Source organism: Typopeltis vanoorti, chromosome 4 (genome assembly GCF_054136105.1).
Source record: "Typopeltis vanoorti isolate ZY-2024b chromosome 4, IOZ_Tvanoo_1.0, whole genome shotgun sequence".
NCBI classification, from domain to species: Eukaryota; Metazoa; Arthropoda; class Arachnida; order Uropygi; family Thelyphonidae; genus Typopeltis; species Typopeltis vanoorti.
The window spans coordinates 90,657,292-90,670,687 of record NC_143552.1 but is presented as its reverse complement, the minus strand read 5'-3'; the positions used below and the strand labels follow the sequence as shown (position 1 = coordinate 90,670,687).

Sequence of the window (13,396 nt, the reverse complement as noted above, 5' to 3'; positions counted from 1 at the left end):
GTATGACTGAGAGTACTGGTTGGAAAAAGTAAAAATCAAAATTTAATATTCCAGCTGATTAAGAACAAATTGAAAAAATTCAGTTACCATGGCAGCATAATTTATGGAAATGAAAGATCTAGACTGGATGTAAGAACAAGAATAGTAAAAGTGACATAAGCATTACAGAACCTGATTCCATTATGAAAAAAATTGCAATTTCACTGAAAATAAGACTAAACGTTGTGAATATGCAAGTAGAGTCTGATGTGCTACTTTAAGTTATTCTAGAGATGGATTATGTTGAAAGAGGATATAAAAAGCATGTTGGATTTTTTTACTGAAGATATATTCAGACTATGTAAAGAAATGAATATGTAAGGAAAAAGATACATGATAAGCAGGTCCTAAAGAAAATATAATTACAAGAATAAAAAGTTAAATGAGATAAACGGGGCATATTATGGTGCTTGGAGAAATTCCATCAGAACTAGGATCTATGAATTCAACCACAGATCATAAGAAAAATTGAGAGCTGCATTATTAATGGACTATGGCAATGGATGAATACTATAACCAAAAATCTTTTCAAAATTCTTGAGAATATGAAATCACAGAAGACATGAAATCTGTCTTCTATGAGCTGTCCCAATGGTCCTAAAAGAATCACAATGTAAAACAATTTTTTATCCTAGACATGTTAAGCAGATCAACTGAGAACTTTCCATCTAAACTAAACAAACCAAGAGTATTTATATAGAAAATAAAAATTGGGAAAATAGAAAAACTAACATAACAGAAATAACTAGCATAACATAACATAACACAAATGGGCACGTCCAGATCATATATATATATATATATATACTCCATAGAATCTCTATCAGAAAAGAGAGCATTCAGTTAATATCAGTCATTCCTTGCATCCTAACCAATATAGTACGATGATGATATCCTCCATTAATATTAACAAGTACAAAAATGAATTCTTTAGTCATTTATGAGACCAGACTAGTTAGCTATAAAGGACTGCTGAAACCTCAACATATTATTTGAAATGATATGTTAAGTAAGCTTAAGTAAAGCTTACTTCTGATTTCAGCAACAACCTACTAACAGATGTAACCCACTTTTTTGTCTTATATATATATATATATATTTTTTTTTTTTTTTTTTTTTTTTTTTGCTTACAAGTCCATGTGCACACACATATATGGAAGAATTCCTTATGTTAGTTATATACCTAAGAGAGCTACGTCCTGTAGCTGTTCCATTGGCATTTAGCTTCATGGTTAATTCTTCCATGGTAGTTTGGCCTTTTTCCTTCAAAATAAAATTTTAAAAAATGTAATACATGCATGATGATAATGTGCTATTAATAAGCAATAACAAAGTAAAATTTTATACAGATGTGCCCAGTCTGACCTTATTAAACTGCAGCAATTCATCGGGATATAATCTTACCAAGATTTACAAAGATTTCTTGTATGTAAATTCAGGAATCTTGTGAATGATAAGTTATCATTCACAAGATTCATGAATTTATTTATTCTGTAAATGAATTCACAGAATAAATAAATAAACTGAAAAATAAGTGGTAAATAAATAGGGTGCCTCTATTTCTCTTATTCCACAACATTATGATTCAGTTTTAGAGACTCAAAGTACATTTTAGTAGACAACAGTGTGAAATTTGTTATCAAACTACTCTATTCAGAACCAGTCTAGTTCAAATACAGGTAATTCCATGAAAATTCATCAAAATTTGTTAATCACAAGACAGTTTATCAAATGACAATTTGCTAAAAACTCAATTCACTGAACTACAATTTGCTAAAAGATCAATTCACTGAACAATTTATTGAAAATGACAATTTATCATAAAAACAACTGACTAAAAAATTCATCAATAATTTTTGATGAATTTCTTTCATAATTCATCAAAAGAGTCACTTTTTCGCTAAACGTTGTTTTATTGTTTTACATAAAATTATCTAAGGTGCATATAGCATAAGTAAGTGATCACTGAGACTTTATTGTGATAATGATATAGTACTATATCATTATCACTTATCTCTGAAATGTTTATTAGTGGAACTCGGTGGCTAGAAAAAGGATCCCTCTTTTATTATACACTGAAGGTAAATTAGCACCAACCTATCAGAGAGAGAGAGAGATTGGTAAGCATTCTATTGTCTTCATTCATATGATATTATTAACACCAGACCTCCATGGAGTCATTGAATCATCATGGGAGGAGAAACACTGTTATACTCAAAACCCATCAAACCATACTTTAAACTCATTCAGTGCATCTGCATTCACCACAATGTCAGACAATGCATATCACTCTCCATGCAAACAACCTGCTCTTTATGCTCTTGCTCACACGCTCCTTATACAACATCTAGGAAAGTCTCCCACCCCCCACCTTGTTCTACCCTCTCCCACATTCCATGAAAAATTTCTTCTACATTAACCTAGTAACCCTTTACTAACTTATATGTCTCAATCATATTCCCTTTCTTATACGCAAGGCTTTAAACTTCATTCTCTCAATCTTTCCTCATATCCCACTTTCCAAAGACCAGTTATGATCTTTGTCAGTCTTCTCCAGACCTCTCTCCATTTATCCTCATCACCATGAAAACCAGGAGACCAAATCTGTGCACAATAATCCATATGAGGCCTGATCAAGGCCTTATACAATGGAACCAGAACCTCTTTATTTCTACAAGTTAAGGTCCTGCACATCATTGCCATAATCTGATGTGATGTCTTTACAACCTGTGCAATGTGACCTCTCAACTTCAGATCCTTGTCCACCAACACTCCATGTCTCTTATCTCCTCAACTTCCTCCAAAATTTCCTTAGCAAGTCTATACTTTGCATCCCATTGTTACCTACAAAATTTCAAAACCTTACACTTTGCAACATCTGACAGTTTCATGCTGTTGCTCACACATACGATTTATTCAAGTTCTCCTGTACAGTCACAACATCTGCTTGATTCCTCATCACTCTCCCTATTTTGCATCATCTGCAAACAGTTGTATATCACTAATGTACAAATTGAACAACAATGGTCCCAAACCAGACCCCTGTGCATGATAGCTAGTCACCTATCCAATAAATGAAGCATCCAATCCACCTGCTTCAGTTTAGTGATTAACTGATGGTGCAGTAATCTATCAAAATCTAAGTATACCACTGTAAATACATGTATACCAAAAGCAATCTATCAAAATCTAAGTATACCACTGGAAATACATGTATACCAAAAGCAATCTATCAAAATCTAAGTATATCACTGTAAATCCCTTGTCCAATACATTTTTACCTTCTTATTATTATTACAGGCAACTTCAAGGAGTCCTTAACTCATCCAGGGAGGGCCTAAACATCATGTCAAAAATTATTCAGCATTTGCACAGTATCTATCATACTTTGCTTTGAACTCATTCACAGCCATGGCATCCACAACAGACTCTGGCAACTTATTTCACTCATTCATCACTCTCCAAGTAAAAAACCTAGTTCTGACAAGGTTTTTTTTGCTTGGTTTCCATGGATGGCCCCTAGTTCTCTCACCATCACCACACCTGTTCTGAAAAATTGTCTCTGAATTAATCTTGTAAAAACCCCTTAGTAATTTGAATGTCTCAATCATATCACCCCTTTTTTTTTTTTTATCAACCAGTTTTTGTAACCCACAAATCTTCAACCTGTTCTTGTAAGGTTCATTCCATAAACCAGCTACTATCTTGATCACTCACCTCCTCCCCATCACCAAGAAATCCTGGTGCCCAGGGTTTCTTGGTGATGGGGATACAATAGTCAAGATGGGGTCTTATCAAGGCTCAATAAAGAGGAACAATAATCTGCTTATCTCTGCTCATCAAAGTATTCTTCAGTAACCAAGTGAGCTGATGAGCTGATTTAGCCACTTTTGTTATGTGCCCCCCCCAAACTTTAATTACCTATCCACTAACACTCCGAAGTCTCTGGCTTCGTCAATTTCCTGGAGTACGGTTCCACCAATGTGGTATACTGCTGATAATATTTTCACCCCAGTTATAGTACATAAGCAAGTTGTTGGTAACCCCCCCCCCTTTAACAAATCCATGTTGACAAGCACAAAGAATACCACTGTTATCAACTCACTTTTGTGTCCTATATTTCACCAACCTCTCCAATATCTTAACTACAACTCCAGATATACAGATCTGGTCTATAATTTTTTGCCTTAGCCTTATCACCACCTTAGTGAAATGGAACAATTTTGCCTTCCTTCCATTCCTTAGGGACTTGTGCAGTTGCAGCTTATTAAACAGGTAGGTCAAGACTGATGCCAATTTCTTGTAATATTCCCTTAAGACATGTGGTGATATGTCAACCAGTTCTACTGCCTTATTGACTTCTAGCTTACTTAATTCCTCATGTACTTCTTGCTAACTCACCATTAAGTCTTCTTTCATTTCATTCTCTACACTTGAGCTTCTGATTTCACACTGAAAATGAAACACATTGATGAACTGCTCACTGAATACCTCAACTACTTCTTCTGCAGATGGTACTAATCTCCCACTTTCATCCATTAACATCATCTTACCATAATCATCATTCTTTCTATTTGCCACAGATCAAAGAAACTCACGAGGGTTCTTCTTGACCTGATTTGCTAATTTCTGATTGAACTGCACTTCTATTGTTCTTACCCACTGAGTCACTCACCTGGCCTAGCCTGCTCTTTATACTCTTTGTGCAACTGATTATATCATCATTCATCTTGTGCTGCCTCAAAGTGTCTTCTTCCAGATTTCATGCTTAATTCCCTCAATCATCTATTTTATACCTACCTTATTCAGCCTTTTGACCTTTGGCATTCACATATTGATAAAGCAACATATTCATTTAAAATAACAGGCATTACTTGAATGCCATATGTCAGTAATTATTCATAATATTCAAAGAAATGCCTGAAATGTTTAATTTTTTTTTTAACACTTTGGAATTTAGGTTGAATATCAGAGATCACACATTTCTAAAGAATGTTTGTTTTTACACTTTTGTCTCTCCTATGTGATATGTATCTTTAACAAGAAAAATACTATGATTATACATGAAGTTCTGTCTTTAAAAAGCATCACATGTGACATCGGCTTCATGGTTTACAGATGTGGCAAGTGTAGTTAATACTCTATTATGAGAAAGATTTCCACAATGTCATCTTCCCTAACTTTGTAATTTTTTTCCTGTCTGATCAGTGGAAGGCTTTCCATAGCAACAGCAAATTTTTATTATTTATTTATTAATAAATTATTTATTATATAATGATTATATCCTTAATGATTATCTTAAGAAAGCAATTTATAAACTATTATATACAGGGAATCCACAACAATCGTACACAAATTTAGATACAGAGACTGTATCCCTTCCATACTTCAGGAGAATTTCTAATCATATCATATCTTCACTTTAAAAAATAATTTAAATATTAGGATTGCTTCCTGGCCAGTAAACTACAGTAAACCTTCGATTTAATGGACTAATAGGGGGTAAGGGGGTGTCCATTAAATCAAAAGTCTGTTAAATCACGAATTTTTTAAAATAAAAATATCTGTAACATTATACTGCAATTTTATCAATATTAGCACTGTAATAACAAAAAAATTGTTTTACACTCAGAATGTGAGAGCGGTATTCAATATCTGGGTGGATTTGTGATTTGTATAAGTTAACAGCTGTTCAGAGTGAAGTAACGTTTTGAGCAAAAAAGGAAATCCTAGTTTTTTAGAAACACTCAAAAAAAAAGGTTAATTGTGTGACCATCCCTTATATTAAGGAACTGATGAACATGGCCAGGATACTTAGACCTTTTGCCATTCAAGTTATATTTATCCTATTCACAAATTTCTTCAGTTTAGGTTTCAGCAAAGGAGCCTCCACTGAGCCATTGGCATTCACTAGTGTTTATCAGATATCTCACCATGCTTGGTCCTACTTCAGCTAATCAAGTTAACAGTCTGACCTTGCAGGGCATAGTATCATTTTATCTCTCTCTCTCTCTTTCTCTCTCTCTCTCTCTCTCTCTCACACACACACACACACACACAGAGAGAGAGAGAGAGAGAGAGAGAGGATTTGCTGGAGTAAAAAAAAATACTGTGTTAGATAAGAACAGATTCCTTATGTAAAGATTTATAAAGATAGTTACAGAACATTATCACATCATCCAATGTTGAACAGACCTGGTGGATTGCTCATCTGCAGTATTTGAAACAGTATTACTTAAAATTCCTCATCAATGCTAATTAAAATTTTTGTGTATCTTTCTTGGTGTCCCTTGTTAGGATTTTTTTTATAATTAGGACAGTGTTACTCTACAATAACTTGTGATGCCATATTTGCAGTTAATTCATTTATATTTTTTATTCCTTTATTTAAATAGTACTGAAGATACTCAGAAAATAATGAGCAAAAAAAAAATTATAAAACTTTTTTTTTTCATCATCATCATCAAACACCTGATATATATCCTGAGAGAAAGAGGGGGGGATACAGGATATTATGACAATACTATATGAAAAGGTCATCACTACTAACTTCTTACTGACAATTTTCTTCCAAATTAACCTGTTATCTGCCAGGACTTCATTGCTATCAGATCTTATATTTTGGTATTCTAAGGGTACTTCTTGCTGCATTTTTTTCATCCAGTGATATTAAAAAAATGACTGTTTCAATACAATTTGATAGAAAATAATACAGCATAAGATAGTAAAAGTGATATCAAGGATTTTACTATACTAATCTTTGATGTTGCAGTATTTTAAAGAGGTAAATTGTGCAGCATACTACCTTCCCTTTAGTGTTAAGCTCAGAGACCTGTCACAGCCGAGTAACTTGACTTCATAAAAGCTTGATCCTGGTTATGACAGGGCTGCTTAATCCTATCTACATCATCTACTATGGCTGTAAATTGCATGTGTTCTTCTGAACAGTTTGCTTGGGATGAAAAACCCAAGTTTTTGGATGGAAAACATTGCCATCTCTGTATGAAACAGGTAGTTGACCTTCAGGTTGAAAAGCATTTGCATCCCAGAGAATGCTTTTATTGCAACACATGCATATGTTGTGGGCTACACAAAAAAACAAAACCAAAACCAACTTACACAAAAAATGAGCCTGTGTAGCTCAGTGGATGTGGCGTTTGCACACCATCGCGCTAGGCCGCACGAAGGAAGTCTTGGTTTCGAGTCTAGTTGGCGACTAGAGGAAATTTTTCTAAGCCTTTTTTCGACCGGTTCCCGAGTTAGTCGATCTCTGGCACGGGCAAGCAGGTTTTTCCTCCCGGAAACTCGGGTTTTTCGTCCTGTAAACTCAAGAAAATCGACCGTAGAACCCACATTATTTCAGACATTAAATATATTGTGTTAGGGTTAGAGACCACGAGATGGCGGCACATTTGAGCCGTCTCTCTTCACTGCGTACCGCTTAATTATTATTATTATTATTATTATTACGGGTATCTCCATGGAGTCAGTAGACTCATCGCGGGAGACCCAAACTAGCAAAACAATATCTGTCATATCTCTTCTTGAATTCATTTACAGACGAAGAGCTCACAACTAAGTCAGGCAATGAATTCCACTCATTCACCACCCTCCAGGCAAAAAACCTTGTTCTGACACCTTTGTTAACCACACTCTTCTTTAATTTCCAGAGATGACCTCTTGTTCTTCCATCACTATCACACAGCTGAAACATTTCCCCTGCATCAATCCTATAAAAACCTTTTAGTAATTTGAATGTTTCTATCATATCACCTCTTCTTCGCCTATCAACCAATCTCTGCAATCCACAAGCTCTCAATCTATCAATGTAGGGAGTATTTTTTATATCACTCACCAACTTGGTCAGTCTTCTCTGAACCCTCTCCACAGCCTCCTGATCTCCAAGGAATCCAGGTGACCAGACCTGAGCACAGTAATCCAAATGTGGAAGTATCAATGCTTTATATTTTTTATAATAATAATGCTTTATAATAATTAGTGATAGCCTTGGGTCATCTGTCTCTGATTGGGTACCAGTGGAGATTGAACTGCCCACTCAGTCTCCAAAAGTTAGATAGGGCTAAATGGCCTCGCCTACTCCCGTATATACGGGAATAAAAAGGCGTTAGCTGATTAGCTGATAGCTGAACTTACACAAAATAATGGAGATACCCTTATTTACTTCCCAATCTCAACTGTACATTCATTCAACATGGTTACTGCTAGAGCTTTTTTTCACCAAGTAAACTATGGTGAATACTAAGTATAATCTACATGTCCTCAAAGAGCATCTTCCATATTTCTTAAGTACAAGTGTCAATTCTAATCGATTTTCCGTCAGGACAGTGTTCATCCGCATATAAAAATTCTATTTCATCAGTGAAAAGAATTACCAAATACTTTCAATGATCATCTGGATGTAGGGATATAACTTGTGTCAAGATTTTTTGGATATAGCTGGATGTCTATCATACTCACCAGTTCTCAACTTATGCGAGTTGTTTCTATGGGGCTTTCTGAAAAACGATGTTTACAAAACATTTTCATCATCATCATCAAATTTCTGCCATGTACCCTCAAGGGGTGTACAGGATATGATAGTACTACATGAAAAAAATTACATCATTACTAACTTCCTATCTACAATTTTCCTCCAAATCAGTCTGTTACTTGTCAAGACTCCAACATTATCAGATCTTATATTTCTATCGTCTAAAGCACTTTGTGCCGTATCAATCCACCTATATCTTGGTCTTCCTCTGGGTCGTTTTCCTGCCAACCTGGCAGAGAACACTTGTTTTGCTAATCTTTCCTCTCCCATTCTATTTAAGTGACCATACCACCTGAGATTAGCTCTGCTAATGCATTCCTGGATGCTGACAATGTCAAGTTCTTTCCTAATATCCTCGTTTTTAATATGATATTGCCATTGATGCCATCTGTTCACGCATATAATCTTTCTCAGGACTCTCATATCTGTGGTCTCTAGTCTTTGGTCAAGTGTTTTACTTCTGACCCAGCTCTCAGATCCATAAGTTAAAACTGGTTTAAACACTCTCTTGTATACATCTAATTTAGTGTGCCGACTAATTTCTCTCTTATTCCATATGAATTTATTCATTTGACTTCCCACCATACCAGCTTTGCTGATTCTGTTGTCTATTTCTATATTTAATTTACCATCTTCAGTAAAAATCGTGCCTAAATAGCTGAAATGTTTTACTTGTTCCACAGGTTCTCCATTCACAACACAGTTGACATTTTCAATGATTCTGTCTATTTTCATTGTCTTTGTCTTTTTATTGCTGACCTTCATACCATATCTATTACAACAGCTATTCAATTTAGTCGGAGAATCTTGCAGACTTGTAGCAGATTTATTTAGAAGTATAACATCGTCTGCATAAAGCAAAGAGCTGACATTAACATCTCCAATTTTGATATCATGTTTAATACCACTTTCCTTCATAATGTGATCCATATAGATAATGAATAACAGAGGGGATAATGTACATCCTTGTCTCACACCAGATTTAACATTAAACCATCTTCCTGTACTTCCTTCAATTCTAACTGCTGACTTACAACTCAAATAAAGACTAAGTATTGCTTGATATAATGCCCCATTGACACCATAACTGCAGCGTATTGAATAGCTTCTCTCTTGGCACCTTGTCATATGCCTTTTCCAAATCGACAAAACTTAAATACAGATCTTTGTTATATTCCCATGCTTTCTCGACTATTTGTCATAAAGTGAAGATCTGATCCTGACAGTTTCTATTTGGCCTGAATCCAGCTTGTTCTTCACCAAGCTTTTCTTCCACAATTCTTCTCAACCGTTTCTCAAGTATACTTGCATAGATCTTGCCAGGAACACTCAGTAGGGAAATACCTCTGTAATTCTCACACGCAGTTTTATTTCCCTTTTTATATATGGGTACTATGAGAGCTCTACTCCAATCATTGGGTTCATCCCTCTGTCCAGGCTTTCTGAACTATGCAGTGCAGCCACTGTAAGACTCTTATACCACCATACTTCAGCATTTCTGGTCGAATATCATCTACTCCTGCTGCCTTTCCACATTTCAAGCCTTTGATGGCTTTTTCTACTTCAAGTATGGATATGTATTCCCGACTGCATGCCTGGTCAGTGTTTTTTACCACTGTGCTGTCATCACTGCTTGTTTCATTTAGCAGTTTTAAAGTAATTACTCCATACTTCAAGGATATCTTTTTCTCCCGATCCTCATATTAAAGAAAATGAAACGAGATTTCACCAGCAGGAACAAACTGAAGCTAAATTTCCAAAAAATTTTGAGAGCCAATTAAAGATGATTTTAATTATTAATGGTCCATTAAATGTGAATTAAATGTTTCCTTCTGAATTTACAGACATGAAGCACAATATGCAATGCTGCATATTGTGCTTCATGTCTGTAGCACAATATGCAATGCTGCTAAACTAAAGCAGGCTGACTGCCCTTACCTGGCAAACAAAGTGTTGGAAAGCTATAAACTCAACAAATTCAATGAATGCACAGTGAGGAATTAATTTTCTGTCTGTCATGAGTGCCAAAATAGATTGATTTGGTTTGGCTGTAACATATTTTTATATATAAATACAATTACAACTAGAGTGTCATTTAACATAAAAAAAAATTGTATGCATTAACAGATTAAGAAATCATGAACAAAATACAGTCAACTCTCGCCATAATAAACACACAAGGACTATTATGTATTAAAGATACCAAGTAATTTTATATAAACTTGGTTTAAATCCTATTTCTGAAGTAAGCAGACAGACAAGTAAGTCGAGTTTGCACCTGCATGTAGTGCAAATCTGCAGCAACTCGTGGTAACGTAGTGCTAGTCTGAGTTAAAAAACTTTACATAAGGACTATTGTTATTGTGTTTGCTACAGTGAACATCTTTTAATAAAGCATTGTACGTGGATTTTGTTTAGAACTTTTCAGTAGTCTGTTACAGCAAGTAAGTTTGTTATATTGGTGTTTGCTATAGGGAGAGCCAAAGTGTATACACAAAGTTCATAACTTTATTGCCAATATACCTCCTGCAATGGAACCATTGATCTTAGGGCAGGTTCAACATCAGATGGCAGAATAACTGATTTCACAGTAACATACAAAGTAGAAGGATAACATATTCTGGAATGATTAGACCACCAATTAAATACCTGCAAAATATAATGAAGTCCAGTGTACAGATATATCAAAACAATACGTTAAAATAAAATTTTTCATAAGATAACACAACAGTATTTAAGAATTATTAAGTGTTTACTATTTTATTTAAAAATATGAATTAAAGTCATATTTTTGATAAGAAATATGAAGACGAACCTCTCCAAACTTAGCTGACAAACAGAAAGTTACATTTTTTAATAAGTTACTATCAGTATGTTAATTTGATTTCAAAGTAAATACCAATCACTTACTTATCAATATTAACAATCAATTCAAAATGCCATCAAATTTCAAATAACAGAAAAAATTAATAGAACGATATTAAAATGATAATAAAATGTAATCATTTTATCAATTTCTTTTTTGATATTATTACCTCATTCATGTCACACTGGTGAATTCTCTTCTGAGGAGGATTATATAGTTGTAGCCTTACTTGTTTTCCAGTATTAAGGATCCCATTTGCTCCACGGGGCTGAAAATAATAATGGACTTGTGAAAGAAAAAGTATCAATGAAATGATACTTTTTCTTTCACAAAGACAAATTTTTGTGGAAAAAAAAAATGAAGTGTGTGTGTGTGTGTCTACACACACACACACCCTAAAGTCTATTTCTCTAAAAAATGGATAATAAATTATTAACACTAACGTTGTCTAATTTTTCTCTTAGGTCCTTTCAAAAATAATGGAAAAGACCATCAATGGACCACTTCTCTACCTACAACCAAATGTTTAATTCACAATTATTACTGTAGTTATCATGATGGGCTTTCATATATCACTCGATTCTGCAAATTTATTTCATTTAAATGGGTGACAGGTGCAGAAGAGATTATTCAACTAATAAGTGTCCACTGTGCTGAAAACTATCAATCAGATGTATGCAAATATGTATTCACTGCTACCTCTTCACTGGATGAAGAAACTCAGATGTGTGTGAAAACGAGGTACTAGAGCTGTTGCACAAACTGAATAAGAATTTGGCAATAGGAACTGATGGAATATCAGCACAAATGCTAAAAGAGTGTTCAGCTGAAATGGCTATTCCTTTGACCAAGCTATATAATTTGAGTCTCAGAACAAGGATGATTCCACAGAAGTGAAAAGAATGTATGGTAATGGTAATCACATTACACAAGGGCAGAGCAAAAGGCTGATGTATCCAACTATTCACCTATCAGTATTTCTGGAGTGGAAGTGAAGATTTTGAAAAAGTTGGTTAGTGCTCACATTCAGAAATGGTTTGAGAGAGAATCTCTACTTTGCAATGAACAGCATGGGTTTACTAAGGGAAGGTCATGTTTTAGCAATTTGCTCACGTTATACGAGGGTGTGTGAAAAGTTCTCAGCCTCAACCATAGATGGCAACACAAGATTTTTTTTTTTTTTTGCTAAGTTGGTACATCTGTCATAAGCATCCATGTGAAATTGCAAATAATTCTATCAAGTAGTTTGTTTTATACAGTGTCTGAAGCAAAAGTGTTGACTGTATCCCTTGAAATTGATAAAATTGAGTATCGTGCGGTTATAAAATTCTTTGTAAAAGCAGGTTTAATGTCAAAAGAAATTCATTCGAAGTTCATAACAGTTTATGGGCACTCTTCATTCATTTTTGACAATTAAGAAATGGGTGCCAAGTTTAAATGTGGCCATACCAGCCTTGAAGATGATCCATGTGAAGGATATCCAAAAAGTGTAACAACACCAAAAATCATTGATGAAGCGCATCATATGGTATTGGATGACTGGTGAGTCAAAGTGCGTGAAATTGCTGAGACTATAGGCATTTCAAAAGAATGCATAGGATATATTTTGCATGAAGAATTGCAAATGAAAAAGTTTTGCGCAAGATGGGTGCTGCACTTGCTCACAGCAGATCAAAAACTCGCTCGCATGAAAATCTCTGAATAGTGCTTGGAGTGTTTTAACAACAATCAAACTGATTTTGTGCATCTATTTATTACTATTGATGAGACTTGGATTCACCATTATACACCAGAATCCAAACAGCAGTCAAAAAAGTGGATAGAAGCCAGTTGTTCAGCACCAAAGAAGACAAAGTCAGTTCATCAGCAGGCAGGTCATGGCATTGGTGTTTTGGGATGCTAAAGGCATTTTGTTTATTAACTATCTTGAAAAAGGTAAA

General features: G+C 34.7%; 1 protein-coding gene across 8 annotated transcripts in view; it reads right to left on the bottom strand.

Moving 5' to 3' along the window:
- LOC150107493 (jouberin-like) overlaps positions 1-13,396 on the bottom strand; it is a 422,644-nt gene that overhangs the window by 194,740 nt on the left and 214,508 nt on the right. For 7 of the 8 annotated variants that reach the window (XM_090391911.1, XM_090391908.1, XM_090391913.1 and 4 more), the window contains 3 exons: positions 11,626-11,724; positions 11,114-11,239; positions 1,223-1,302 (listed from right to left, as the gene is read on the bottom strand). In XM_090391911.1, coding sequence (XP_090248037.1) covers positions 1,223-1,302; positions 11,114-11,239; positions 11,626-11,724 — 305 coding nt within the window. The remainder of the gene's footprint in view (positions 1-1,222; positions 1,303-11,113; positions 11,240-11,625; positions 11,725-13,396) is intronic. The other variant, XM_090391912.1, reaches the window with a different exon arrangement.